The 26,249-nt window shown below is 43.7% G+C and overlaps 1 protein-coding gene across 1 annotated transcript; it reads right to left on the bottom strand.

The window, feature by feature from the left end:
* Positions 1–95: 95 nt before the first annotated feature.
* Positions 96–26,249, bottom strand: LOC129839757 (sphingosine kinase 1-like). Its single transcript, XM_055907388.1, has 5 exons — positions 25,710–26,249; positions 11,688–11,837; positions 5,840–5,934; positions 5,402–5,517; positions 96–4,220 (listed from the first exon to the last, which is right to left on the bottom strand). The coding sequence occupies exons 1-5, from the start codon at positions 26,140–26,142 to the stop codon at positions 3,293–3,295; spliced, it is 1,722 nt and encodes a 573-aa protein (XP_055763363.1). The 5' UTR covers positions 26,143–26,249; the 3' UTR covers positions 96–3,292.

Below are 26,249 nucleotides of genomic sequence, written 5' to 3'. Positions count from 1 at the left end.
TGGATTGAATTTGGTTGTGCAGTAGTTGTTTCAGTTGACCTCACTCAAAGGACAACAGCAACGTAATCTTGTTTATTCAAAAGAAACAAGTCAAATGTTTTGGTTTTCACTTTATTCGATTCAACATTTTGCCAAGTGGAAAAATAGAGCTCTGTATTCAACTCAAAGAATATCAATCAAGATTTGTAAAAAGAACAGTTACTTTCCCATCACCAAATACACCGTCAATAAGACAACAGTCAAGCAGCAGCAGTAAGACCAAGCTCTTTGGGAAAGTACCAGACTGAAGTTCTTCAGCTACACACCTTCAAGTGTCAACAATGGAGTAAATTAGGGTCTGGGCCTGAGTTTTCACAAACTGGGACATTAAGCTTCATCAAACCTCCTTTTCCGTTCTTAAGCAAGCGCTCATTCAACTGGAACTGGGTTACTGGAGTAGGTCCGTTTCCTCATAAATTAAATATTGAAGATGAATAGGACCGGTGTCAGGGTTGTATGCCAAGTCTTCTAAGCGTCATAACAGTACACACCCCTCTTCTCACAACTAAGGAGCAACATGTTCAAGGCACACCAAACAGTTTCAGGGGCTCTTTCTCAATTGTCTAAAATCTGTCCTTGTTTCCTTTCCTGCATTGCTCTGATCTGAAAGAACTGAGCAGGTGAAAGCCTGCCAGCCTACTGATGAGCTGCCAGCCTACTGATGATTTTCACCTGCCAAATATTTTCTAATCAGTGCAAACAAGCAGAGAAAATGAAGAGGGTAATAATTGAGAAAGCGCCAGGGACTGCATCACCAGCAAGGCAGGCAGACTTTGCATAGACTATGAGTAAGGCCCAGAGTTTTCTAGTGAAGTGGTCAGGAACATCTCATGGCCCAAGCTAGCTTAAAGGAATGGATTTTTAGGAGCATGTTTCAAGCCCGAGCGAAGCAGAATATTCCTGTCACAATCAATGGAGTCTGAACAACAATTGATCTCATGGAGGAACTGAAATAAGAGACTTTCATGTGCGTTTTGATATTCTCACCTCCATTTCCCCATCATAATGCTTCATGACTCATTGATTCCTAGCATGCTATGGGGCACGTTCCTCTGCCCAGGTGTTGCCGACGACTGCCAAAGCTTACAACTCCTAGATATGTATCAGCTAACCACAAATGCTATACTAGCAATTTGTCAGTCAACCTATCTTCTGAGCAGGGGAACGCGACCACGGTAAGGATCGGAAAGGCATGTGCAGCTGCTCTAAAATAGCAAGCAGTAGGGCGAGGAACGCCAGATGAGCTCATGCCCCTGAAAGTGTTAAAAGCATAGTTAATCTTTGTACTTTAAACATCAATGCAAGATGCTTTCTTTTGCATGTAGCGCAGCTAAAATCACATTTGTCATTTCTTTAAATAGGTCATTTTGGTCTTCCCCCATTTATAATTATTTAGTCTTGCCTGACGACAGGTTTACAACAAAAACACAGTCATTGCACAATATCACATGAAATGGACATTTTTGCATTTTGGGAAAATCTTGTGGCTCAAATGTGGACTCAGTCATATCAGGGGCACTTCGTGGCTCCAAAAAATATAAACCGAGGCCCAATAACATTCAGGGTATCCCCCAGTTCCATGACCTCTTATCATCCCCTAAGGTGAACAAGAGGAACATTCACAGTGTAAGTCAGAACCTTATGTTACACTGCTGTGGAGAATGAGCATCATGTTTATCTGTGGAGAAGGGCTATGTGCCAAGACCATGTCTGTGTCCATATGGGCCCTGTTCAAAAGTAGTGCACTTTATAGAGAATAGGGTGCCATTTGGGATGCACCCCACACAATGCTGGTCCCTCAGGCAGCATTTAACAAGTCAACACTCTCCCTCATCCCTCCCTCTTTTCCATCCCCTGACCAATGTGCTGTTTAATCAAGCGCCACCTCTCTTCCTTTTGTGTTTTAAGGCACAATAATCACCCTCGTTCCCGAGAGTTCAGAATCAGTCCAGAAGAGGGCTATGACGAGTGTCAACTCAGGCTAGCTACTGTATTAGCATCACATTAGCCTTAGGTGGCTCTTGTCATCATTTCATAGTTCATCTTCTGTGTGTGTTTCAAAGCTTTATGATAAAGGTGATGATTGCTGAGAAGGGGAAGGGGTCTGTACCGTGTGTGTGTGTGTGTGTGTGTAGCGTACTGTTGGTGTCAGCTGTAGCTGCAGGTAGACAAAAGCGACAGACTGCCCTGTGGTGCACTGCAGTGTCGAGAAAGGGAGGAGGGGATGGATGGATGGGGGAGGGGTATGGGGAAAGACTGCAGTTGGAGACCTGATACAGGCACTACAAGTCATCAGTCACGTAACCTGGACCTGTGCTGCATGCCGTCCATTGCAGGACAGGCCACAGCACAATAAATAGACTCTCACTCTAGGCCATTTTAAAGCTAGCGGTTCATGGAAATGTGAGGTATAAAACAAGCACATATCAAATTCCGTGAAGATACGTCTCCTTTAGTATACTTGTTTGCATGTCAATGTAAGATGGCTGGTTGAAGAAGTCATGGAAGTACGGTGTGTTTTCAGCTCATCACAACAATGCCTGATCCAAAATAAACTCCAATCTTTTCAAATGTAAAAACCGGTCATGGAGTAGTCCAGGGTCAGGGTCTAGGCCTTAGGATAAACTACTGACCCTCAAGATTCAAGCTTCAAGGTAATCAAAAACAACTGTGGTAATTGAGCATCAACGGTTGAGGGTAGATTTCGGCATCGGCGCAACTCCCCTTATTACTTGAGTTCAAATGAATTGGTTCCTAATAATGTCAATGCTGGCTCCCGGAGATTGTATGTATCTTCCGTATTTCCACGTCACAGCGGAAGAGAGCAGTGAAGGCATCTATCCATACCCCATTCGTTGCATAACAAAGAAAATTGAAGTTGCAATGCCCTCCCATAGACATAAAGCATGACCAGGGTCTGTGAGGGACAGGGTCGGTGACTGACACTACATCATATGTACCCCTGGTAAGGAGAATGTTTGTATGTGTGGGTGGGTATGGTGGTGGGATTTGCATTGGGGTGAGAATAAAACGTACCCATTGTGAACTTTTTGTGTTCTAGGCTTGTTACTCCTTTGTGGCACTTCCAATTCAAAGCAGAAATTCAGAGAAGACTAAAAAGTCCATTAATCCCACCTTCCCTTTAGATGTGAGCAGAAAATGCTAATGCTAATTGTTAGCATAGCATTGTCCAGAAAATGCTTTTAGTGTAGCATATCATGCTAACGCTAGCTATCCATCCAGTGGATCTTGTTTATAATCTAGTGATGAGCCTGGCTATCCCGCCGTGTACCTGGGCCTGGACCGGCCCATACTCCACCACCTCCCCATCCACCGTGATCACCCCTTTTGACGAGTAGGGCTCCAGCCGCAGCGCCCGCACCCGGGTGTACACCAGGTGGGGGCAGTTGTTGGCCAGGTGGGTGCCCTTCTCCATGGCCAGGAAGAGCCGGAGCAGGGCCGTGCGTGATATGCCTGCTCGGACGTATATCAGGTGGATGAGGCCGTCATCAAGTGTAGAGTCGGGCGCGGCATACAGGTCCTTTGCCAGGTGAGACTGGTACATGGCCAGCATGAGGACAAAGTCCTCCTCGGGCACGATCACCCAGTCGCTGGGCACCGGCTGGTCCAGGGGTACCAGGAGAGAGTCTGGCGGGCCTGTTAGGGTGGCATTTGCGGACATGGGTTCCCTCTTCTTCGCCTTGAAGGCGTTGTTTGAGTTACGGGAGTTGTGGAAGGTGTGGTGGGCTGCGTTTTGGCACGGCGAGTCCTTCAAAGGTTGGCAGAGGAGGGTGGAGGAGCAGAATGCAGACGATGGCGGTTGGTGTTGAGGTGACATGCTTGTCATCTCCAACGAGACTGGCGATTGCCCATCCTCCTCCTCTCCATCCACCTCGTCAACCGGCAGGTATGCCAGACGGCCCTTATACACCCTCAACGATGCCAACCTGACCAATGTGCCCATGGTGAAGCGGGCGGCGCCCACGTGGCGGTACTTCTCGCTCTCAACATCCACGTCAGCCACGAAGCCCCAGGCCAGCGAGAGGAAGGAGAAGAGGCGCGTGGGGTTGGAGGGGCTGGAGCCCAGGTGGACGGACGCCAGGTCCATGCGAGACACCAGGCCCTTACACAGCAGGAAGCCACAGCTGACCAGCAGCTCCTCGCTTGACACCGGCTGGGCCCTGTCAGAGGAGAGAGAAAGAGGGGGGAGAAGGAAGAGGGAGAGAGAAGGGGGAGTTAGCGGTAGACACGACAGACAACAAAGACAAGCCCAGCTGGGAGAGGAGGCTGGGGGGGGTAGAGAGGTCATGGGATCACCAGCTCCACATCTACCACTCAGCCTGCTGTCTTTTCTTCATCACAGCCTATTAGATAATGACGTCTCAATAGAGTTCCATACGACTGGGGTCACGTCCATATGGCAGCATATCCATATTCAGCTTGCATTCAATATTCAACCTAGGCATTAGGCTCACCATTCAATAACAGCCATTGGGGTCTCTGTTCGGCTTTCTTTTATCACGGTTTTTGTACATTGTTTTTATGTACAATAACATCGTACCATTTTGAGCTATTTTCTTAGTCACTGAAAAGGGAACCTGGGTGTAGCATCTCTTAACAACCAGTAGAGGGGGTTCTAACTATAAACTATTAGAGTCATCCGATCCCACTGCTCAAGGCAAAACTGACCCGTTTTACCGTTTGTGTCCTATAGCCTACAGCCCAAACAGATCTGGGACCAGCATATATACATAGAACAACCGGTGATACAGTAAGCCGCTGTTGATCAAAAACAGCGCAGCAGATCATATTCTGGAGAACAAAACAGACTCTGGGTCCTTCCTCTCATTGTGTGGCTGGTTGACTGGGGCTTCTGGTGGGGTGGGTGGGGGGGGTGGGGGGGGGGGGGGGGGGGGGGGGCAGAGATGGATAGACAGGAGGGCATGCTGGTTGTGTAATTGTGATTCATTGTGTTGATGTTCTGTACGGTGGTGGTTAAAGAATGAGCCAGCAGCAGTATGTTTGTTCTCCGCTACTGATTCTGGGGATTTACTCAATACAGTTTGTCAAACATATGGGCAGTAGTAGGCCCTGTGCTGGTGTAGATGGTTGTCTATAGTGGGCCCTTCTTCTCGATCTTCCTGGAAGTATATTTCTCACCCAACTGGATAAATTGGTTTTCAATGAATTATTCCCTTCTTTGAGGTAATCACTGATCCAACATGGGAAACATCAAAGCAATGCATTACTTGCCACAAGTAATCATGCCAGATACTTCAAGGAAAGGGAGTAGGGAAGCACACATTTTCAAAGTACATTATTGGGACTAACTGCTACATTGGGGTCTTGGTGTGTCACCCACCCAGAGTAGTGGTGTATGGAGGCAGCCAGGGCGTTACCGGAGCCCCCTGGTAGGATGCCCAGTGGGGTCTGGATGGCCTCCTCCCAGTCCTCTCTCTCCATCAGGCCATTCACAACCTCGGGGGAACAGATAGAGCAGGGGTCACCCAACAGTCAGAGACTCACCAGATCTAGGGCCACTTTCACAGACCAAGATAAGGCCTGGTCGAAACTGAAGTGCACTTTCAGTGGAAACTCTCCAAAAATAGGCTGGAAATCCGTGTCTGTGCAACAATATGCAAGGTCAGGCAGAACCACGGATTTCAGCAAACTGGGGTTTGAGGTTTAGAAGATAAATGGATGCCACGTAGGCACTAAAAGTTCCAAGACAGTTACTAGGTCAAGTAAGAATGCAAATTTGAATTATTGTCAGGAATGGATTATTGCATTTGTAACTCACCTCAAACAGCAGTCCGTCCCCGGACATGATGACTAGAGCACCCCACTGTGACAGGTCAGCCTCTCTCACCAACTCCCTGGCATGGTTCTGCCGCTCTGAAAACATACAAGGAAGAAGAGTACATTTACATGTGTTTAAGTGTGTACGTGGCCGTAAAACCACTGTGTGTGTGTGTGTGTTAATTGTAGTGTCAAAATCCCTCTCTTTTGTAGTTGTGAGACCTTTAACTTTCCAATCACTTTGGGAATCAAGAGGGTGTGTGGTTTGACAAAGTGCAGAAATATGAGATGACAAGGGCAAGTATGACCCTTCAGCGGACAAACTGTTTTGAATACATTAGCTGAACAACAAAACAAAGGGAACATGGAATGTAAACTACACAGGAGGTTAGTGGTAGAAGACAATTGATATGCCACCTACAGTACCAGGCTCAGTGGAGGCTGGTGAGGGGAGGATGGCTCATAGTAATGTCTGGAACGGATTAAATGGAATGGCAAACCCATGGAAACTATATATTTGATACCATTCCACCAATTCCACTTCAGACATTGCCACCAACCTCCTGTGACCAGGTTAGCAGCACATGTCTTTAGGGCAGAGAGGACAGTTGATATGCCACCTTAATGAAATGCAGTATCACATTGTAAATGAGATTAAAAGGCCAAATTACGTTATAGGGCCCTCCATCAAATTTGACTGGGGCAATCAGCAGATTGTACATTGCAACAGGAGTAGGATTACGTTTCCCTTATGATGCTGATCTAAGGTCAGATTTCGTCTTTCTCCCTCAGTGGTTAAGGTTGGGCTTAGGTGAGGGTAAGCTGATCCTAGAACTGTATCCATCGTTCCTCCAGGAGAAGGATAATGTTTCCCCTAGCACTGACCTAAGGTCAGTTTTGTGTTATTCATCTGTATGGTTAAGGTTATGCTCAGGTGAGGGTAAACTGCTGGCTCCTAGAGCTGTAATTAATTTTCTTTAGGGGGCAGTAGTCTATCAGTGGAGGCTGCTGAGGGGAGGATGGCTCATAATAATGGCCGGAATAGAGTGAATGAAATGGCATCAAACACACGGAAACCATATGCTTGATGTATTTGATAACATTCCACCAATTCCGCTCCAGCCATTACCATGAGGTTCCACCAACCAATTAAGCTGCCACCAACCTCCTGTCTAGTCTATATATAGTGAGTGACTGGTACTGCTTCCTGTATCATCACCATTACTTTTCAATTGCACCTTTTATTCCCCTACATTTCCCTAACACTCTGCCAGGTTAGTATTAGCAGCACGCTCTCAGAGAGAAGTGCACACGTTCACGCACGCACACACACACACACACACACACACACACACGTATTTCCTCTCTCCTCAAAACACACTCTTTATAAAAGGCCAGACCGTCTAAGAGCTCTTTGGTTGTAGCCACTCAAGCTTAACAGCAGAAGCCAAGTCTCTCTTTCTTCCCCAAGGAATCTTATCTCTACCTCTCGCTAAGGCTGTTTACACAGGCAGCCAATTCTGATCTTTTTCCCCCACTAATTGGTCTTTTGACCAATCACATCAGATCTTTTTCATAGCTGATCTAATTTGGTCAAAAACATCAGATTTGGGCTGCTTGTGTGATCGCAGTGTCTAGAGATACTGTATAGCAGTTTGCCCAACTCCGGTCCTCCAGCACCCCCAGCGGTACATATTGTTGTTGTGGCCCCTTGACAAGCACACCTGATTCTACTTGTCAACTAATCATAAAGCCCTTGACAAGTAGAATCAGGTGTTTTTGTCCGGTGCTATGAGAACAATATGTAACGCTGGGGGTACTGGAGGACCGGAGTTGGGAAACACTCTTGTAGATCTTGATGTTCCCTTGTTTGTCCTTGCATCTGAAACCCACCGACAGCAATACCCTCTCTCTATTTTTCCTTTCCGTGCATGTAGTCTACAATACAGTAGTGTGATTGTTCGGTGTATCGTTTTATGCTGGTCTTGACACCGCAGTAGAGAGCATTTCCCTCTGCAACATAGGCCTCGGGGGCGGCATCCGATTACTGAGCCAGGTCCCAAATGGCACCCTATCCCCCGACATAGTGCACTACTTTTGACCACAGCCTACAGGGCTCTGGTCAAAAGTAGTGCGCTGTGCAGGGAATAAGGTGCCATTTGAGATGCAGCGAGACCTTTCATTCATTACCCTCCTGCTGGGCCTGAGAACAGTATATACAGGCAGGGAAAATCAATTTCCCTTCATCAGTCTCCTCACATGACATTTGCATACGCAGAGGCTGTAAACGTAATGTGTGTATAGATAACTGGTCAGTGTTAAGGTGGAGGGCAGCGCAGCTGGAAAATCTAAGTTGGCTGGTTGCTAAGTAGGAGGAGATGTTGTTAACCCACTCCCTTTACTGTTAATGGTGATAGCCGATAGTAGCCGCTAGCAAAAAGGGAGGGAGATAGCATACGTGTGTTAAAGTGCTCACACGCATTCACACAAACAGCTCGGGGGGGGGGGGGGGGGTGCTTTTAGTCATTTTTATGAGTGTTTGCGCAAGGTTGGATGTTAAAATATATGAGGTCTGGGAATGGGTGCAGTGCAGACACACACAGACAGACAAACAGACACACACAGACAGCTGAGGGGGAAGTTGGTGCTTTTAGTCATTTTTATGTGTTTGTTTTGGTGTTGGGTTGGATGGTAAAATATAGAGGTCTGGGACTGGGTGCAGGGCAGTACTGTAGTGTAGCTTGACTGACCGGCTCAGTCTCTGGGCTGTAAAGTAATTGTTCTTCCTCTTCCCAGCTCTGTGGCTCGAGACTAAATCATTACACCACTCCCTTCTGCTCTACACTGGCCCTTGTGTGGAGAGGAGGTGTGTGTGTGAGTTTGGCCAATTATCCTGTTCTCTACAGTGTGTGTGTGTGCATGATCGTGTGTTTTGGACAACTATCCTGTTCTCTGCACTGTGTGTGTGGGCGTGCACATGTGTCTCTCAGGGCAGCCATTGTTGTCCCTCTAAAGAAGCCATAATTCAGACTCGAATTCCAAAAAAAAGAAAGAGCGCGAGGCTTAACCTCCAATGCCACCGTGCAGTTTCATGTCCCCAGACTCCCCTCGTCCCTACTCACTTTGCTTCACTCTCCTTTCTCGGTCTCCCTCCTCCCAGCCACACTCTCACTGACCCTGCCTCCCACAAAAGGAGGTTCCAAACCCATCTCACTAGGGTATATACAGTATACTGCTGGGCTAAGGACACAGACATGACAGACATGACATTTAAAAAAAGGGGCCTTTCACTGGTCTAGGAACGATGAGGATCGCACCAGGGCTCCATAATGCACACTGACAGTAATAGCAGGGATCCTTTTCATTGCCGTGTGCGCATGTGTGCGTGGGTGACTACCTGTTCACAAAGGCTACGCCGAGTGTGTGTCTAACTGGAGACGTTGGGTTAACAGAGGTGGAGCAGAAGTGGCAGTGGTGTGTGTGTGTGTGTGTGTGTGTGTGTGTGTGTGTGTGTGTGTGTGTGTGTGTGTGTGTGTGTGTAGATAAGTCAACCCGGTTGGGAGCTGGAGGACACGCTGTGGCAGCTTAGTCAGCACCCAGGGACAGGGACAGCCTGAGGGATGTAGAACCACTAGAACCACCGCCTCAGCCATAGAGAACAGACCACAGGCTATAGAACTCACTGTACTGTGTTGAAAAACCAACCACAGCTAGGTCACAACGGCACTGGAAAGATAACGTCCCGCAATCGATTCTCCTACGTCTCAAACTGACTGACTCTTAATAGTCAACACTGGCTTTTTCTACTATCTAGTTTCCGGGCCACAGGCTATATTATGGACTTTTACTCTTCCAAAACCACCACAGCCAGCACTTATGGTAGATGGGTCACAACTGCACTGATCTCACTGGGAAGACAGTCACCGGGAAGAGAAGTGGGAGATAGCTAAGAGCGAGGGAAAGATTGAGAGAGAGAGAAACAGAGATCCTTTGAGACCCTCGTTGCCAAGCGTCCTCCATGACCAGTTGCCCCGTCTCCCTCTGGGGAGTGAACTCATCCTTCCCCTCCCACTGGCACCAAACACAGCCAGGGCTCCAATAATGGGCCTGTCCTCGCTCATTAGCGTCCCCATGCTAACCGTCCGCCAGGCTAGCACAGTTCTGGCCCTGCCTCACTGGATTAGCACCCAGAGCCACTGATATTTTCCTTTCACATTGACATTTTCAGCATGGTTCCAGTAAATGGATAACCAGTACAGCCCAGTACAGCTTGGCTCGGCTGGACTCTGTAGTGTTAAAAGGTGTAGCAATGGTGATGCAGAATCTTTGTTTGCAAACTAACGCCTGCACAACCTTTTGTCTTACTCTGAAAAGTGTTGGCATCTTAGATTGAATCAAGCCCAGCGTCTCCGAGCTGTGGCTGATCATGGAGAAAGATGACCACATCCCAATAGACAATGTCCTAGAGAGATTCTAAAGTCAGAGATGATCTACTCTTGTATCTGGCAAGCTAGATCACCCATCCTTCTGCATAAGACTAGAACAAGGGCTCTCTTCAATGGGGGAATTGACTGTTCTCAGAAATAAATGTGCTTTTACATAGATTAAATTCTCCATTCTATCCAGACTTTGTTCTCAGGATTAATTTCCCATAAAGTGTGTCCCCAAAGTCGGGGGTAGTTCTGAACTCTTTTTTTTTTATATTCAGCATTTCAGAATGCTTTCAGAGGATTTCTCTCTCAGTTTTGGAAAAGGGATTAACTTTCTTGCCTGCTCTCTGACACTGCAGTGATTTAAGAACAGAGAGAGGGAGAGAAACTCAATAACCTAAAACTAGGGCTGAAATGTAGGGTTTCAAAAGCTACATCCGGATCATGTTCATTAGGGACCAAACGGTAGAAAATGTACTAAAACATAGTAGGGACTGCCTAAACTTGTCCAACAACAAACGTTTCTTTTTCAGTTGCAAAGTGGTTCGCTACGATGTGCCCTAATGGATATGACCCATCTGATCAGCTTTGAACCAGAAGCCCAATGCAAAACCAGGACATTATCATTACAATGTCCCCAGACTGTGGCAGCACACATTATAATGATTACCCCATTAATGTGGCTTATACATTACACACACATACACATATATATATATATATATATATCAATAGGGTCCATAACATCAAATCATGGTGAACCAGATTTACAGAGGTTTGTGTATAAACATAACATATTACATAATGGATCTACATACATACATATGTGCCAGCAGCAGATGAATGACTTCCAGCTAGCGATGAAAACAGCCAGAGGATTTATAATGGAGGGGGGAGAGAAAGAAGGAGGGTCAGCTTGAGAGAGACGGCGGTTGGCTGCTTTGCTTTGTGGGACATTGCCAATTGGAGTGGAGGGACACAGAATGATGGTTTCTGTTTTGTTTGTCCAGTCTGCCAAGCGGCTGAGCGTTAGTGTGTATGTGTGTGTGTGTGTGTGGTGCTGGTAGTGCAGTGCTTTGACAGTCGAGTTATTCTGTAATTGCAGGTGTTAGTGTGAGTGGTGCTGGTAGTGCATTGCTTTGACAGTCGAGTTATTCTGTAATTGCAGGTGTTAGTGCGAGTGGTGCTGGTAGTGCAGTGCTTTGACAGTCAAGTTATTCTGTAATTGCAGGTGTTAGTGCAGGATATTGACCTGCGATAATGCATGTGCATACACTGACACACAGGTTAACTCAGCAGAGATGACGTGTGTGTGTGCTTGCGCAGTGTACCTCTATGCGTGTGTGCATGCGAGTGTGTGTGTGTGCGTTCATGCATGCATGCATGTGTGTATATGCACGTACAGTACGCTAAACTCACCAGTGATGACCAGTGTGTGTGGGACCCCGGCCTCGTTAAGCATGCGTTGGACGTGTCCGGTGAAGAGGCTGAGGGCCTGGCCCTTCCCACTGTGGGGGTTCACCAGTAGCATGACGCTGCAGGGACGGTGCACCTCACTGTAAAGCACATCTAGAACAGAGAGATGCATGGACAGAGGTTATGACAGATGTTAGACCTGCTATTTTTGATGACCTTGGCAGAAAATCCCAGAAACATAGAATCCTATACAATTATAAAGTGCATATTCAGTGTGTTTAACCCAATGTTTAGCCTAATTCAATATTTTTCACTTTCTGTAACGTACATGATTTCCAGTGTTTTACTCAAGGTGCGGGTTGATGGTCACTAGACATGATACTGAATGTTATGGATTATTCTCATGTCTGTTGATAGTGATTGACGCCAGACTGGCGGTACAAGGATCGAGGGCACACTGATGTGTGATTCTGTAGCAGCAGGCGGACATTGCCTTTTGGGTTTTACTTCCTACAAGCCTCTCGGGCTGGAGTTTCCAGAACATTTGGTGCTGTCGGATTAGGACATAAAGGGCCTGTCTCCAAGACGCCAGTTAGATATTTTCTCTACTTCTGTGCTGGGTGTTGTGTCCCTGTTGCAACTTGTAATAAAACCATATAGACTCAATCTGTGACTTCTCTTCTCTTTCGTTACAACAATAGGCAATGGAGGGAGAAGCTTGATGTTACTATTATTAAGGCCCGGAGTTTTTCCCGACCATGTTCCATGACCAGGCCCTATAACTAGGGCCCAGAGTTTTTCCTGTTCAGGTCACATTGGTAGTCAGGAAAAACTCCTGTCCCTTATGTCTACCATTAATCCTCAGAATATACTGATTAGACAAACACTCAGAACTATGACTCAGGGCTTCTTTGCCAATTATTAACTTTCTGCATCAGTCCTCTCTAGCTAAACCATTCTGGGAAATGAAAGTATTTTAGTCACGGAGGGTGGGAAAGCAAGATAAACAAGTTTGACAGATGATGAATGACTTGCTGTGGGTGGAGCACAAGGACAGTGCTTTGGATGCTCCCTGGATGAGGTCATCCACCAACATCAAACCTAATTGGCAGGATGTGTTTTTCTAGACGACCCCAACGTCTACTGGAGCTACTGTCAACATATATCGCAGACTACACCATTACAAGTTAGGAAACACCACCTATCAGAGTTACCATATCTGTACTACTGTAAACGGTGTATTGCAGACTATGAGTGTGTCCCAAATCGCACCCTATTCCCTTTATAGTAGTGCACTACTTTTGAATAGGGTATTGGGTGCCATTAGGGACGCAACCTCTGACAACACAGGTTAGGTTATGAAACCCCACCTATCAGTACTGTAGATCTGTGGTATCTGTGGAGTTTGGTCACGGGGCTTTGACTTAATTAGCGTAACAGGGCATAAGATGGAATGGGGTGTGTCTGCTGTAGTGCCTTGTCACAAGGCAGTTAAAGCGACATCGTGTTTTCTTGTGTGTTTGATGACACATGGCCTCAGTTAACATGGCCTATTGTACCTAGATAGGCTTCCTACCTTGCTTGACGTATACCGAACAAAAATATCAACTCAACATGTAAAAGTGTTTGTTCTGTGTTTCGTGAGCTGAAATAAAAGTTCCCAGAAATATTCTGTACGCACAAAAAGCTTATTTCTCTCAAAATGTGTGCACACGTTAGTTTACATCCCTGTTAGTGAGCATTTCTCCTTTGACAAGATAATCCATCCCCCTGACAGAAGTGGCATATCATGAAGCTGATTAAAAAGCATAATTACACAGGTGCACCTTGTGCTGGGCACAATAAAAGGCCACTTTAAAATTTGCTTTTTTATGGGGGAAAACATATTCTGATTGGCTGGTCCTGGCTCCCCATTGGGTGGGTCCTGGCTCCCCACCCATGGCTGCACCCCTGCCCAGTCATGTGAAATCCATAGATTACGGCATAATTAATTTATTACAATTGACTGTTTCATTATATGAACTGTAACTCAGCAAAATCGTTGAAATTGTCTATATCTTTGTTCAATATAGATAACAAAGCTTTGTAGCGGCCCCAAATACACTTCCATCTAAAACAAAACACACCCTCACACAAAATATAGGTTGAATCAACATGGTCAACATCATGAATTTGCTAAAAAAAAAAGCCACACTGTTTTTCACGTCTCATTCTAACTCAAATTCTAACCACATACCAACAATAGTGTTTTCGAATCATTCCAAGTTGAATTTACGTTTGTTACCACTTTAATATCAACCAAATTGGATGTTTATCGGATGTCTTTGCCTGATGGATCTTGTTCCTATGAAATGTGGACCCTTTCTTAACAAGTAACGAAGTTCAGGGAGGACGGAGATGGCAGGGCCCTCATTCATAACCGCTGAGTAAATATCACACGAAATGTCTGCGTGCTCCATTTCTGAAAAGTCTGTGCACGCACAAAAATATTGGGAGTTATTGACATTTTACAGTGACTTTTCCAAGCTAAACATGCATGCTGCTTGTCCGCACACTGACACATTCTGCAAGATTGATTGCATAGTCAAACAACTCAAAAGCAGGCTAAACGCCACAGCCCACACCCCCAGATGAATTGTAGTTCACTATTTTGTTTATCAATAGACTATTGGGGTTCTATGTCCTGCCTTGGTAGGCTCTGAGATTAAACAGACAATGATATTACGCTCCCATCACACAGCAATACTGTAGCCTACCCACACTGTCACCTTACAGTACCAGTCAAAAGTTGACATACCTACTCGTTACTATATTCAACCAAATGAAACTACTCTGGTACATTATATCGTCAGTTATATGATACTGTCAGTTTAGGGATTATTGAAAGATGGAACAATCTCTACTTTTCTTCAAATAGTTTTCTAAATATGAAGAACATTTGAAATATACAGTACCAGTCAAAAGTTTGGACACACCTACTCATTCAAGGCTTTTTTTCCTTTTTTTTTTTACTATTTTCTACATTGTAGAATAATAGTGAAGACATTACAACTATGAAATAACACATATGGAATCATGTAGGAACCAAAAAAGTGTTAAACAAATCAAAATATATTTTATATTTGAGATTCTTCAAAGTAGCCACCCTTTGCCTTGATGACAGTTTTGCAGACTCTTGGCATTCCGTTTTTTTATGAATACAATTTATCATCATACCCCCCTCATTTGCACAAAATACTTACTTGCCAGCTTGCAATACAATATTTCAACCGCTCGCAGATGTGTGTACACATGGTCTAGAGTTTGTGGAGAGGTGAGCACATTCTCACATCAAGTACATTTATTATAAATGCCAACTTTTGCATGAAAAATGGCACAAGCACATTTTGGGGTTATGTTTGGTACTTAAGCACGGTTTATAAATGAGGCCCCAGGGCAGTGCCCTCATAAATCATTTGGCATGGACCTGTGCCAACCCAGCTGGAAAGGGCCCCAGTTTCTGCATCATCATTACCCACAAGGCCCGTCTTGTCTGGACCCATTGACACTTCCTCTTAGCCACCCTACCCATTCCTAAACATTCCTTCATTACAAACTAGCTGTGGTTGAGAGTACCACCTCCACCTACAGTCTTGGTTGTCAGCAAGGTGCAATGGTTAGGGTCAGGAGTTTTTCCAGGTGAAACTGGTCTCTAGCCATGAAAGCTCTTGGCCCCAGTAATAGTATAGCCCTAGTATCCTACAGCCTATATCTAGGGTTTGGAGGTTTTCCTGGTCAAATCGGGGAACAACCAGTATAACCCACCATCAGCTAAACAACATGGCTCATTGCCACATGACACATCTAAACGAAACCAACAAAGCACACACCCAAACAGAGAGAAATAAATTAGCAATCTGGTTAGAAATAAAAACGGACATTATTCATTGTGTTCACCTCCCCACAATGGCTCTTTTGTACCCGGGGGAAAGCCAAGCCTGCATTTCTAGAATCCTTATTGTGACTAATGAATCGTGATACTAGATGTTGCTCTCGGTTTGTTTTGGCCTGTTGTGGTCGGGGCTCTGATAAAGTTACTACAACACTTGCCATGCCCTTAAAAGGTCATAATCGTGTCATCCTCATTAAAGGTCAATCTCTTAATCCTCAACATCCTATGGTTGCGACATGTAGTGGTAGCAGACTACTATAAAACTATAGTCCGTTGTTATCTGTTTTAGTCTGTTGCCCTTGGTTAAGTAGATAAACACTGATAGTATGTATTATGACACAACTAAGACACAATAAAAAAGGGCAATAGAATTACTGTAGAACAACGAAGGCAAATTGGCCACAAACAATTATTCGGGATGGTTAAAGATGCCATTAAAAGGCACTATCCAAACCCGATTACTGTAGAACCATCTTGACAGTGGTAAACCAAACAAAACCAAAGGAGCGCTTGTTGTCCGAGCGACATTTCAACTGAATTCACCAGTGCGGTGACACTACTCTGCTATTCGCCACAGGAAACTCCAGTTGAAATGAAAGGGAAAGGAGGAAAAAAATAGTATTTTTCTGGTCTAGGCTTAGGACAGCGTCTTAGAATAGGAAACTTGCACAGTATTGCGTGACAGATCCCGCTTGCGACTCAGTGAAGTGTCTGTTCTCCTTAGACATGGAAGACGGAGCATTTGTTTATTTATTAGCTAACGCTCACTTTTCCTCGAATCTGAACTGGGCGGCTTACAGCTTCGACTGACTATAGATGTTGTTGGTGTAGGGTGAAGTCGCCCCTAGACACACTGATCTTGGGTCAGTTTTCCCTCGACTGGTTAAGGTTAGGATTGGGGGAGAGGAAGCTGTTCCTAGATCTGTACCTAGGGGAAAAATTCACCCCTGAGCGATGATGTTCATATCAGGGACAGGCAGTGAAAGACTGACGACTCACAGTTGAACTTCCTTGACTTTCGGTTGAACTTCCAACGAAAACGTCCTTTGAATTATGCATTAGCTACTTATTCTAATGCCGCTACTTTGACTGTAGCTCAAGTTCTCTATTTGTGGAAACTGGGGAGGTATGACACAGCGTTAATTGCGGCTGAATGAGCCCGAGGCGGCCTAACTGTCTTTATAGGAAGGAAGGGAAGGCAGGGTGCCAGGTGTTTTATACACTTGGCTGGGCCCAATATATATTTATGTCTGCCGTCTATGTGGTTATGAATACCTGATGTGGCCATTCTTCCTCCTCTGTCTCTCTCATTGTGTCTCTCTCATTGTGTCGCTCACTCTGTTCTTTGGCAGTTCTGTCTGGGGGGAGAGGATAGGGGGACAGGGGGTTCTGCTATCCTGCTATCTCTTTCCCCCACCTCACTTACCGAGGCTCACTTCTAACAATGTTTGAACATACGTATCTTACATACGTATCTCAAACGTATCTTTCCTCCCTTCCTTGGAGTAATCCCTGATCTAACACGATTAGCGGTGTAAGCAATGCAGAGGCGTGCTTGCTTTCATCTATCTGACTGTTAGTTAGGTCAGTGATGACTTTAAAAGTAGGGAGGAAGTAAAAGATGCATTTTTTAAGTCTTCCTTAAATGGACCTTAATTGGACCTCATCCTCCACCTTTAAGCCTTTCAACACTTTGGCTCAGCCACTTTATGGTCACGGGCCAGACGTCACAGTTTCATAGCAAACGGTTTACTATAATGTATGTTACATTCAGGTTGTAATACAGTTGTTTAGATCGGCTTGTTTTGACCTGAAGAAATTATATTGACCAGTATTGCACCTTTAAAACGTGGTTTTCAGACACAGTCATAACTCATACAAGGTGTCTATATGCCTTTATGACCATAGTAGTCTGATCTAAATACAACCAAATAAAACTACTCTGGTACATTATTGTCAGTTATATGATACTGTCAGTTCAGGTATTATTGAAAGACGGGACAATCTCTACCCTTTCTTCAAATATTTTTTCGAAATATTAACATTTGAAATATGTAGTATCAGTCAAAAGTTTGGACATACCTATTCATTCAAGGATTTTTCTTTATTTGTACTATTTTCTACATTGTAAAATAATAGTGAAGACATCAAAACTATGAAAAGACACATATGGAATCATGTAGTAACCAAAAAAGTGTTAAACAAATCAAAATATATTTTATATTCTTCAAAGTAGCAACCGTTTGCCTTGATGACAGCTTTGCACACTCTTGGCATTCTCTCAACCAGCTTCACCTTGAATTCTTTTCCAACAGTCTTGAAGGAGTTCCCACATATGCTGAGCACTTGTTGGCTGCTTTTCCTTCCCTCTGCGGTCCAACTCATCCCATACCATCTCAACTGAGGTGAGGTCAGGTGAATGTGGAGGCCAGGTCATCTGATGCAGCACTCCATCACTCTCCTTCTTGGTCAAATAGCCCTTACACAGCCGGGAGGTGTGTTGGGTCATTGTCCTGTTGAAAAACAAATGATGGTCCCACTAAGCGCAAACCAGATGGGATAGCGTATCCCTGCAGAATGCTGTGGTAGCCATGCTGGTTAAGTGTGCCTTGAATTCTAAATAAATCACAGACAGTGTCACCAGCAAAGCACCCCCACACCATCACACCTCCTCCTCCATAATCCCCGGTGGGAACCACACATGCGGAGATCATCCGTTCACCTTCTCTGCATCTCACAAAGACACGGCGGTTGGAATCAAAAATCTCAAATTTGAACTCATCAGATGAAAGGACAGATTTCCACCAGGTCTAATGTCCATTGCTCGTGTTTCTTGGCCCAAGCAAGTCTCTTCTTATTATTGGTGTCCTTTAGTAGTGGTTTCTTTGCAGCAATTTGACCACAAAGGCCTGATCCACACAGTCTCCTCTGAACAGTTGATGTTGATATGTGTCTGTTACTCGAACTCTGTGAAGCATTTATTTGGGCTGCAATTTCTGAGGCTGGTAACTCTAATGAACTTGTTCTCTGCAGCAGAGGTAACTCTGGGCCTTTCCTGAGGCAGTCCTCATGAGAGCCAGTTTCATCATAGTGCTTGATGGTTTTTGCAACTGCACTTCAAGAAACTTTCAAAGTTCTTGAAGTTTTCCATATTGACTGACCTTCATGTCTTAAAGTAATGATGGATTGTCGTTTCTCTTTGCTTATTTGAGCTGTTCTTGCCACAATATGGACTTGGTCTTTTACCAAATAGGGCTATCTTCTGTATACCAACCCTACCTTGTCACAACACAACTGATTGTATCAAATGCATTAAGAAGGAAAGAAATTCCACAAATTAACTTTTAACAAGGCACACCTGTTAATTGAAATGCATTCCAAGCTGGTTGAGAGAATCCCAAGAATGTGCAAAGCTCTCAAGGCAAAGGGTGGCTACTTTGAAGAATCTCAAATTTAAGATATATTTTGATTTGTATAACACTTGTTGGGTTACTACATGATTTCATATGTGTTATTTCATAGTTTTTATGTCTTCATTATTTATCTACTAAGTAGAAAATAGTACAAATAAATAAAAACCCTTCAATGAGTCGCTGTGTCTAAACTTTGACTGGTACTGTATATTTTGATAGACCAAAGTATCAGCTATCACACAATGTAAAGTAACAACCTCCTAATTCTATTTTTTTTCCTTCATAAAATGCAACAAATTGGATTTGTCAATTCTGACACCATAAAAGGCCTTTGATTTTTACATGTATTGTCCAAGTGTTTAAAGGCCTTGATATGTTTATTTTAACATTAGATTATTCAAATATATGTAATGCAAATCTCCAAACTTATTTTAGTTTTCGAGCACTGTATCATGCTCCAGGGCTAATTTCATTAGCATTTTGGCATGTTCTTTTAGATTCAGAACAGAAAACATCACTTAGAAAGCAAACATTTTGCATTGGATCTAGCTCCGCAAATACGTCAATAGTTTGAAGCATATGTTGCAGAAAAGTGATTAAAATATATATTTTTGGATCTTAAGGCGGTTAGCCATCCATGATGAAGTTGACAAGCCAACTGATGGAGCTAACAACAAATACTCAAAATACATATTTTTGCCTATAAAAAAAACGACTTCAATACAAATATTTGTAAAATATAGAAATTATTCATTTGAAAACCCTCAAAAATATAACCATTTTATCAGATCTTTCAGCACTTTGACATATTCTTTGGGGAGTTGTACCAAAATTTGCACAAAGTTGCAAAAAATTGCACCAAAATTAATATCCTATCTTAATCCATCGGGCAAATGGAGCTGACAGTTTATGGTTGTGACAATGGTGATTTCAATATTGTTTGTTTAAATCTATCAAAAGTAGAAAGCTTTACAGGCCAGGATTTGTCTTGTTGCACTACATGTAATGAGGACATGAACATCCTTATGGTGTCGCTGACCCTGTTCATTCATGATTAATTGAATTGACCAAATCTCCAGACACATTTTTTAGGAATCCCAGTTTTGAAATACATTTTGTTTAAAGTCAGAGAGCGCTATTGCAAGAGACTACACAAGATCCTTTTCAGTTAATATTCATTATTGCCCGTTTTAGAATTTTAAACACTTTGAGAGTTTTAAATTGGGAGCCTTTGCTCCGGACAAAGGCATTTCCTGGCATTGAGCCCACATGGAATTGAATAATATTGAAAATATTTAGAAAATTCCAAAACGAAAATCTCTCCCCTTGTAAAATTCCCCTAAATGTAATTTTTAAGCTCAAATAATAAAACAAAATCATATATTTTCCAACTATAAAAATAAAGGTTCCCTGCCGAACAAGGATTGTCCCGTCTTTCAAGAATTCCTGAGTTAGTACATAATACTGTAAGTACATAACCATAACCTATAAGCTCAACGCCAACATACTCTTAAATAGTACAATGGTAGCAAGCCAAGTCATGCTTAATTATTGCATGTACCCATCAATGCATTCCTACACGTCAGATGTAGGTAGTACTAAATCTGGACCAACCCCCATCACGAGAAAAGCCTGTTTCCACATGAAAGGATTTCTGGATTATAGGTTATCATCACCCATTTGGCCACTAGCAGCCATAACACATATCTTAAGTATAATATGGAGAAGGACTGGGCGATATATCTTGAATGCCGGTAATACCGTTATGAATCCACATACCGGTAAAGATTTTTACAATACCGTCTATAATTACATTTGATAAAATGCTAAATAAACGAAAGTTCTACAAAAAGTTGTCCATATTTTGTTGAGCATTAAACCATCAGAATGGAGAAAGGCAATTAAAACCACTTAAAATTCATTTGATGCCATCCTAGAGCCATGCACTGCTCATAAAACATATATAGAACTTGTATTACTCAGAAACATCAAATACCGCCATACTGTCAAAAATATTGTGATATGATGTTAAAGCCTTGATATTGAATGGATTTGTCATAGGCTAGCACATCCACTAAATGTAGTTAGCTTAACTGTCTGCATTTGTGCTGGTAAGATACAAATCAGATGTGTCTTGTGTAGGCTGTTTTAGTCCCCCTCGCATTTTTTTTGTCATATCGATCCTGAAATCGTCTTTGTGTACCTACGTGAACAGTCCCTCACCAAACTAAATGCATCTTATCTACGTCTGATGGTACCTCACCAAGACAAACACAAATAGAATAGTCTTGTACACAACAGCGTGGCAGTGTGTTTGAGCGAGTAAGCAGATCCTGGCTGAGCTGAGACTCAAACCAGACCGACCACAAAGGGTGCGGAGGGAGGAGATGCCTGGTGTGGTGATTTGTTCTCAGAGAGCGAGAGAGCGAGAGAGGATAGCGAAAGGGATTCAGATAAAGATGGGGGGAAAGAAAAAGGGGAAAGAGAGGGAGAGAGATGAGGTAAAGATAAAGAAGGGTAGAAAGAATGGCAAAGATGCAGATGGAGAGAGAGAGACGGGAGATAAAGATACATAGAGCGTAAGTCAGCAGGAGACAAAGTGAGTGAGAGGAGCGGAGAGGATCTAACCACCGGCTGTCATTCTCCTCTTGAGTGGTGTCTCCTGGGTAACTTCGGCAGTGGGGCGAGATGGCTGTGTTGAATTTAAAAAAACGACTTAAGTAAAAACTTTACGTATTTTTATAACCTATAACTGACAAGAATTTCGCATTTGATAGTTTAATTCTATCACTTAGATTTAACTAAAGATGTGCACCTTACATGCCTTACAGTACATTGTCTGTAAACATGCAACATAACAGCAGATTATAGCCATGATACTTTACAAATAAAGCTGTGGAGGAAGCTGTCTACCCACCATGAAAACCCACAACCATATAGTGAGAGACTGCCCCTCTCATAGACTACAATAGACCATCCTTCACTCATGCTGCCAAACATACCCCTGTAAAACTGACCATCCTACCGATCCTCGACTTCGGCGATGTCATTTACAAAATAGCCTCCAATACCCCACTCAAGAAATTGGATGCAGTCTATCACAGTGCCATCCGTTTTGTCACCAAAGCCCAATATACTACCCACCACTGCAACCTGTACGCTCTCGTTGGCTGGCCCTCGCTGGCTCCAGGTCATCTACAAGACTCTGCTAGGTAAAGTCCCCCCTTATCTCAGCTCGCTGGTCACCATAGCAGCACCCACCTGTAGCACGCGCTCCAGCAGGTATATCTCTCTGGTCACCCCCAAAACCAATTCTTCCTTTGGCCGCCTCTCCTTCCAGTTCTCTGCTGCCAATGACTGGAATGAACTACAAAAATCTCTGAAACTGGAAACGCTTATCTCCCTCACTCGCTTTAAGCACCAGCTGCCAGAGCAGCTCACAGATTACTGCACCTGTACATAGCCCATCTATAATTCAGCCCAAACAACTACCTCTCCCCCTACTGTATTTATTTAGTTCCTTTGCACCCCATTATTTCTATCTTCACTTTGCACATTCTTCCACTGCAAATCTACCATTCCAGTGTTTTACTTGCTACATTATATTTACTTTGCCACCATGGCCTTTTTTTGCCTTTACCTCCCTTATCTCACCTCATTTGCTCACATTGCATATACTTATTTTTTCTACTGATTTATTGACTGTATGTTTGTTTTACTCCATGTGTAACTGTGTTGTTGTATGTGTCGAACTGCTTTGCTTTATCTTGGCCATTTATCTTGGCAATTGTAAATGAGAACTTGTTAAATAAAGGTGAAAAAAATAAATGTTGGTCTTTGTTGAAACGTGGTTGAAGCATTGTTGTGTAATTAGCCGAATAGAGAACACTAAAAGAACACAGCATGCCATAAACGTACAAGGACATCCACTTTCTTTTCATTGCTATACAGACGTCATTCAAATCTCATTCAATGTGCTGTACGTTGTTCTGTGTAACAGATCCTAATTCCTATCAACATTATTGAGTGACAATGACATTTTGCTGATTTTCCATCCAGCTTGTGTGTGTGTGTGTGTGTGTGTGTGTGTGTGTGTGTGTGTGTGTGTGTGTGTGTGTGTGTGTGTTGTAATTCCTCTTTTTCTTTCTATAATTTTCACTGAGTGGCCTGAAACACTAAGCTGCTGTGAGCCCATGGGTCTAAACAGGGAAGGCCCCAGAGAGAGGTGTGTGTGTGTAAGTGAGAGAGATGGGCTTAGTCAGAGGTCTTGACAGCACGTCAAGGCTCATCTTGGAGAACGTCTGACAAGAGTCCTCAGGGAAAAGGACTGCTGTCTCAAGGCTGGGGCCTCCGAGTGAAAAAACACACACGACTTTCCATCTCCCTCTTTCTCTTCTGCTTTTGAAGCAGAGGAACAGATGTATGAACACAGAGAAGTGAATGCTACCTATTTTCCTTCCTAGAAAAACCAAGAACTAAAAGCTGAACCGTGCCCCTTAGCATCGGGAATAAAAAAATAACTGTAGCAGTGGGAATCTGTGGTACATTGATCCGTTTCATCCAGGATTGATAATATCCAATAACATACAATAGTATATTATTACACCCAGTCAACTCCAATAGAGTATCAATGTGTGCAACGATGTCTATATAATAACAATATGCTGTCATCCTCGTATTAAATTACATTTGATATGCTATGTTGTATGATTACACCCGGTTCATTACTATACTCAAATTCTCTAAATGTGTATTGTAATGCATGCGGTTGTCCATGCAGTGCATCTGGTTTGTCGAAGGGGCCATTGGGTACGATATTAGTAATGGTATCGAGTGTGCTGGAAGTGACCTGCTTTGTTGCTGAAAGGAGAGGCCCTTGAGATGTGGGACAATGATGCCTGTCTTATTAATTTATCCGCATGGTGTCCCAAATGGTGCCCTATTCCCTACACAGTGCTCTACTTTTGACTGGAGCCCATGTAATAGGGTGCCATTTGGGACTCAGATCCATTTCACGCTACAGATGCACTGTAATGACATGGGTGCCGCGGGATATGTTGATTTACAGGCAGATGAACAGACAGTAAGGCTCCCTAAAATGGTACGTTGTTTTATGGTAATAAAGTGGTTGTGTAAACGTTGAGGCGATATCATTGTCGAGTTTCAAAGCCAACTATAATATCCATAGTACAGTATCTTGCAAAGTTGACTTCCAGCTCATCTCTCCACTATCTTGCTTATTGGACAGTTTGATCATTGGACAGTTTGAACAGTTGTAGTTAGATTGTGCAGCAGCCCACTGCTCCCCCACCATTAGATTTGACGGCACACAGGCATATATTCATGTATCGCGCAAATAGAAATACCTCACTTTGCTGGTGAATTTCTATAGCTCACATCCTTTGCTAAAGGCTCTCTAAAGAACTCCCAGCTCCTCGGTTATAGGCTACCTTAATCTGTTAAGGTAGTGTGATTGGATGACTAAGCTATAGATTTACGTAGCACTTCCCTTCTGAAAGGATCAATCTTCGATTGGTTCCCTGCATTGTTCCCATGTCTACAAGGTAAGAGACAATGACGTGGGCTGACCCTTGTTTCTGAACTTTCCAATTAAAGTGATTTTTTTCCCCACCAGAGTCATTATAGACGTATATCCCTTAGCACTCATACCTTTCTTAGGCCTATTGCCTAGACCAGGGCTGCCCAACCCTCTTCCTGGAGATCTACCCTCTTGTGGGTTTTCAGTCCAACCCTAATTTAACACACCTGATTCTACTAATTACCTGCTCAACAAGACTGAATCAGATATGCTTAGTTGGGGTTGGACTGAAAACCTACAGGACAGTAGATCTCCAGGAAGAGGGTTTGGCAGCCCTGGTCTAGATCAGGATTTCTCAACCCCCCCAGACGTTTCACATTTTAGTTTTAATCCTAAACACCTGATTCAATTAGTCAACTAATCATCAATCCTTTGACTAATTTAATCAGGTGTACCAGTTTAGGGTTATAACAAGAAGAGAAGCATGTTGGGAAATACTGATCTAGATATTTTTTTCTCTGTTAGTATTTCTCTATTATGCCAGGGGTATTCAACTCTTACCCTACGAAGTCTGGAGCCTGCTGGTTCTGTTGTATCTGATAATTAATTCCCAGGTTTAAATCAACATGAAAAAAGCAGAGGAACTGGATTCAAAGTCCAGAGTTGAGTTTGAGGGGGTTAGCCTATTGTTATTCTAGATACTACAATAGTACAAAAAAAGTATGAATGTATGTACTTGTAAGTCGCTCTGGATAAGAGCGTCTGCTAAATGACTTAAATGTTAAATGTAAATGTATACTGTTTTGTTGTTACTTTGGGCTGTTAAAGGTTGCTTAGTGAACATTCTGTAATTTGAGTGTCTGACCAGGCCTATTTTATTCATTAACGGAAATTGGTTTTAAAAAAGGGAATAGAATAGACTGAGACAGATGACTGATAAGTGCGGAACTTGCTCCACAGCAATAGACTAGATTACGCAAAAACAACCCTTTGTCAAAGACTAAATAATGTCCACTAGACAGGTATACCGACTTCATAAATAACATGAATGTGATAAGCACAACGAGCACTTTCCTCAACCGCTTATGAGAAAATTATACGAAACTATATGGTTAACTAATTTTAATTAATAACTTGCTCACGATTTCTCAAATGTTGCTGACGAACAGAGTTCTCCCGGATGGTGCCAGCCCATTTCTCTGCCTCCTCCAGGTTGGTGCGTGGGTCCTGGAACAGGGCCACCCGAAAGCACTGCTCGACCCGTTGCCTGGCCACCCCAGAGCTCATCCATCGTCTTTTAAAAGGGTAGAAATAGACAGAGAAGTACGCTCCCGCATCCGCGTTGTCATCTGCGCTGAAAGCCCGGCAGCCGACACAGTCCCTCAAGTTGAAAACCACCTTGCTCCGTCCCGCAGGTGTCGACGTGATCTTCTGAATGGTGAGGTCCCTCTCGGTTAAACTCACCGCGTACCTCACCTTTCGGTTGCCCGTGGCCGTGAATTCCCCGTACTGCAGAACCTTGGTGATTCCGTTGCGATATGATGGAGGGTCCGATTCGGTTATCTTCGGGTCCATCCTGCGCGCAGAGGGAGGAAGGGACGCGATCCGCAGACCTGCTTGCGCGTGATAGGGGGACGCACACAGTCATGTACCCGCTGAAGAAGCAAGCGGTCCGCAGGGCA

Source organism: Salvelinus fontinalis, chromosome 40 (assembly GCF_029448725.1).
Source record: "Salvelinus fontinalis isolate EN_2023a chromosome 40, ASM2944872v1, whole genome shotgun sequence".
NCBI classification, from domain to species: Eukaryota; Metazoa; Chordata; class Actinopteri; order Salmoniformes; family Salmonidae; genus Salvelinus; species Salvelinus fontinalis.
The sequence above is the reverse complement of the archived record's forward strand: the minus strand, read 5'-3'. Positions and strand labels throughout refer to the sequence as shown.